At 74.3% G+C, this 268-nt stretch overlaps 1 protein-coding gene across 1 annotated transcript in view; it reads left to right on the forward strand.

Annotated features, from left to right (window-relative positions):
* Positions 1-268, forward strand: part of WNT1 (wingless-type MMTV integration site family, member 1) — a 4,275-nt gene that overhangs the window by 772 nt on the left and 3,235 nt on the right. Inside the window, exon 2 of the mRNA XM_010858063.1 lies at positions 84-203. Coding sequence (XP_010856365.1) covers positions 84-203 — 120 coding nt within the window. The remainder of the gene's footprint in view (positions 1-83; positions 204-268) is intronic.

Here is a 268-nt window from a genome sequence, read left to right on the forward strand (position 1 = left end):
GATGGGGGACCGGGGTGACGTCGAAGGGACAGCCCCACAGTGGGCAGCGAAGTGGCTGAGCTCCTAGCCGTTTGTCCCCGCAGCACACTGGTCGCTGCGCCCCCTGGCGGACTCTGGTCCCCGACGGGCTCCGGACGCGGAGAGGACTGAGGCGGGCGCGCGTGGGAGGGCGTCCCAAGGGGAGGGGTCGGCGGCCAGTGCAGGTCTGGAGGCGGGAGCCACCGGGCAGGGGGCGGGGGTGAGCCCCGACGGCCAGCCCGTCAGCTCT

The sequence above is a fragment of the Bison bison genome, unplaced genomic scaffold (assembly GCF_000754665.1).
Source record: "Bison bison bison isolate TAMUID 2011002044 unplaced genomic scaffold, Bison_UMD1.0 scf7180017864383, whole genome shotgun sequence".
In the NCBI taxonomy this organism is placed as follows: Eukaryota; Metazoa; Chordata; class Mammalia; order Artiodactyla; family Bovidae; genus Bison; species Bison bison.